The sequence below is a fragment of the Canis lupus genome, chromosome X (genome assembly GCF_011100685.1).
Source record: "Canis lupus familiaris isolate Mischka breed German Shepherd chromosome X, alternate assembly UU_Cfam_GSD_1.0, whole genome shotgun sequence".
Lineage (NCBI taxonomy): Eukaryota > Metazoa > Chordata > Mammalia > Carnivora > Canidae > Canis > Canis lupus.
The window spans coordinates 111,343,060-111,346,231 of NC_049260.1; the positions used below are offsets into that span (position 1 = coordinate 111,343,060).

Consider the following 3,172-nt stretch of genomic DNA (forward strand, 5'->3'; position numbering starts at 1 on the left):
TTCTTCCTAGGCCCCAAACAGATACACTGGGGCCGTGTGGCCGGGCGCGAAACGAAAGGCCTTTGGGGGGCACGGTGGAATGCCTAAGGGTCAGGGATTGCGGGGGAGGGGAGGGAGGAGGAGCAGAAAGCGGGCTCGAGGTTTGGGAGGCGACAGAGCCTCTTCTGGAAAACAAATAGGTGGTCCGGGTTGACAAGTCAAAAAGAAAAAGCCATTGGAGGAGTTTTAGGGATCTTTTCAAGTCTCAGATGTACTTTTTAAAACCAAACCTCCTAGAGGCGCCCGGGTGGCTCAGCCGGTTAAGCGTCTGCCTCCTCTCAGGTCATGATCTCGGGGTCCTGGGATCGAGCCCCACGTCGGGGGCTCTAGCTTGGTCGGGAGTCTGCTTCTCCCTCTGCTCCTCCCCCTCGCTAGTGCTCTGGCTCGCTCGCTCTTTCTCTCAATAAATAAAAATCTTTAAAAGAAACGAAACAACCAAACAGCAAACCTTCCAGTGTTGAATGCTAGCTCCGCGGCTTCAGCCACCACGGTTGAAATGCGCTTATTTCCTGCCAGGGATTCCTGTAACCATCTATTTTTAATAGGATAATTGAGATTTCCGAAAGGTTTTCGTTTTGTAAATATTTCAGCCCCGGCTCAAGTGTCTTCCCGCCCCAGTGCACAAAGGTAAAGGTGTCCCCGCGGTTGGCCGGTCTCCGCGGCCGCCCCCCGCCCCCCGCCCCGCGTGGCTGCTGCGGCAGACACTCCTGCGGCGGCCGCTCGCCGCTATCAACAAGTGCGTGGCCGCGGGGTGCTCGCCCCGGTGAGCGGGTGTCGGCTCCCGGCACACGCTCCCGCAGGACCGACCGTTTGCTTCTTGGAGTTTACGTAGAAAAGACTGGGAGCTGGAGTGTTTGGGATTACCAGGAGTCAGAAAGCATTCCAGATCACGCTCGCCACCACCCGCCCCCCTCCCCCCGCCCCGGGACGGGACCGAGGCTCTAAGACCGAGTTGGTGGCGGTCCCCTCCCCAACCCGCACATAGTTCCAGGCCCGCAAAATTACCAAGACTCCATCACGTTGGTTATAAAATTTATTGATCTCTCATTTAGGAATTAAGAGTAAAACCTTGAAAAACCTGAAACAAAATAGCCCCTTCCCCAACCACCCAAACGAAATCCGAATACATTAGCGCGACGAAATATCAAACAGATCACGGCAGAAGTCACCAACTCAACAGCCTAAATGCGGACTGGACAGAAGCGGTCCCGCGGCCAGGGGCGGCGAGGCGGGAGACACACGCACACCTGGCTATAAATTAACATTGGCCTGAGCCGCCGCGCCACTGCGCGCGGTCAGCCCCCCCAAAACCCACAAGGAAAAGCCGTGCAACGCGACGGGGGGAGGAGGCGTTGCAGTTCTCAGGCCAGCCTCACCCGAGAGTACGTTTCTCCTATTCACTCACTCCTCGGCTAACAGTAAACTAACGCGACAACATTTTCAAATGCAACAGAAAAACCCAGGAACCCAGGAGGAGGAGGAGGAGGAGGAGGAGGAGGACGAGGAGGAGGGGGGCTGCTTTTTCTTTGCAAACATCACAGCGATTCCCAGCCTACAAAAGGGGAGGGAGGGGCAGCGGCGAGGGGGTAGGCGAGCTCTAGAAAGTCCCATTTCCGCTGCTCCGGACTTCTTTTTGCTTTTGTACAAAACCCGACAGCTACGGCAAAACTTTCTGTCCTCCCCATCATCGGTACAAGGCAACAGTCTCAGGCAAGCAAAGCTAAACAACAAGGCGTCCCAACTCGGGGGTGCGGGGCGGGATGGGGGCGGAGGGGCGGCGCGCGCAGGCGGGCGCTCAGATGTGGGTCAGCGGCACGGTTCCGTTGACGGCAGTCCCCGCGCCCTGGTAGTGCTGGTGTACGCTGTGCAGGCGGCCGCCGGGCAGCGGCGAGGCGGCGTCGGCCGCGTCCCCGCCGGGTGGCAGGTACATGCTGATCATGTCGCGCAGGTCGCCGAGGCACGCGCGCTGCGAGTGCGATGTGATGGCGGGCGGCGGCGAGCTGGGTTCGGTCTTCACCACCGTGCCCATGGGGCCCAGGCTCATGGCGGCGGCGGCGGCGGCCGCGGCGGCGGCGGTGGCGGGCTGCTGCCCGTAGGCGGCGGCCGCGGCGGCGGCGGCCGAGGGCGCCATGCCCCCGTAGCCCGAGGCGGCGGCGGCGGCGGCGGCGGCGTTCATGTAGCTCTGGGCGCCGGGCGGCATCATGGGGCTGTACTGCAGGCCGGCCATGTCGTAGCGGTGCATCTGCGGCAGCGCGGGCGGCGGCGGCGGGCTGCTCATGGTAGCGGGCTGCGCGTAGCCCAGCTGCTCCTGCACCAGCGAGTACGCGCCGTTGGCCCAGCCGTTCACGTGTGTGTACGTGTCCAGGCGCTGGCCCACGCCCACCGGGCTGCTGGCGGCGGCGGCGGCGGCCGCGGCGGCCGCGGCGGCGGCGGCGCCCGGGGGCAGCAGGCCTCCGGGCAGCGAGTACTTGTCCTTCTTGAGCAGCGTCTTGGTCTTGCGGCGCGGCCGGTACTTGTAGTCCGGGTACTCTTTCATGTGCACGGCGCGCAGTCGCTTGGCCTCGTCGATGAACGGCCGCTTCTCGGCGTCGGTCAGCAGTTTCCAGTCGGCGCCCAAGCGCTTGCTGATCTCGGAGTTGTGCATCTTGGGGTTCTCCAGGGCCATCTTGCGCCGCTGCCCCCGGGACCACACCATGAAGGCGTTCATGGGTCGCTTCACGCGGTCCTGGTCGCTGCCCCCGCCCCCGCCGCTCGAGCCCCCGCCGTTGCCGCCGCCTGCGGTCGCGCCGCCGGCTGCGGTCGCGCTGCTCTTGCCTGCGCCGCCGGCGGCTGCGGGGCCGCCTGCGCCGGCCGCTGGGGTGGGTGGCCCCACGGGGTTCTTGAGCTCGGTCTCCAGCAGGCTGTACATGGCCGGGGCGGGAAGAAGGTGCGCCAGAGTGGCGGGAGGAGAAGGCGCTCCCGGGGCTGGAGCGGCCACGGTGAAAAGGCCTGGGGACTCCGTCGGAGGGGCGCTCGGGGGCCGGCGGGCCAGCGGGTCAGGCGGGAAGGGCAGGCTGGCCAAAGTGCTCCGCGCCAAGTCGCCAGGAACCCGCAGGCCACTCGCACCTGATGCGACGTCTCGAGCTGGCCGCAT

At 64.3% G+C, this 3,172-nt stretch overlaps 1 protein-coding gene across 1 annotated transcript; it reads right to left on the minus strand.

Annotated features, from left to right (window-relative positions):
* Positions 1-1,059: 1,059 nt before the first annotated feature.
* SOX3 (SRY-box transcription factor 3) lies at positions 1,060-3,172 on the minus strand. The gene has a single exon (XM_038586623.1). The coding sequence runs from the start codon at positions 3,170-3,172 to the stop codon at positions 1,835-1,837; it is 1,338 nt and encodes a 445-aa protein (XP_038442551.1). The 3' UTR covers positions 1,060-1,834.

Bases quoted from the DNA above. Each gene is read 5' to 3' on its own strand.
- SOX3 (XM_038586623.1), bottom strand. From the start codon at position 3,172: ATGCGGCCAGCTCGAGACGTCGCATCAGGTGCGAGTGGCCTGCGGGTT.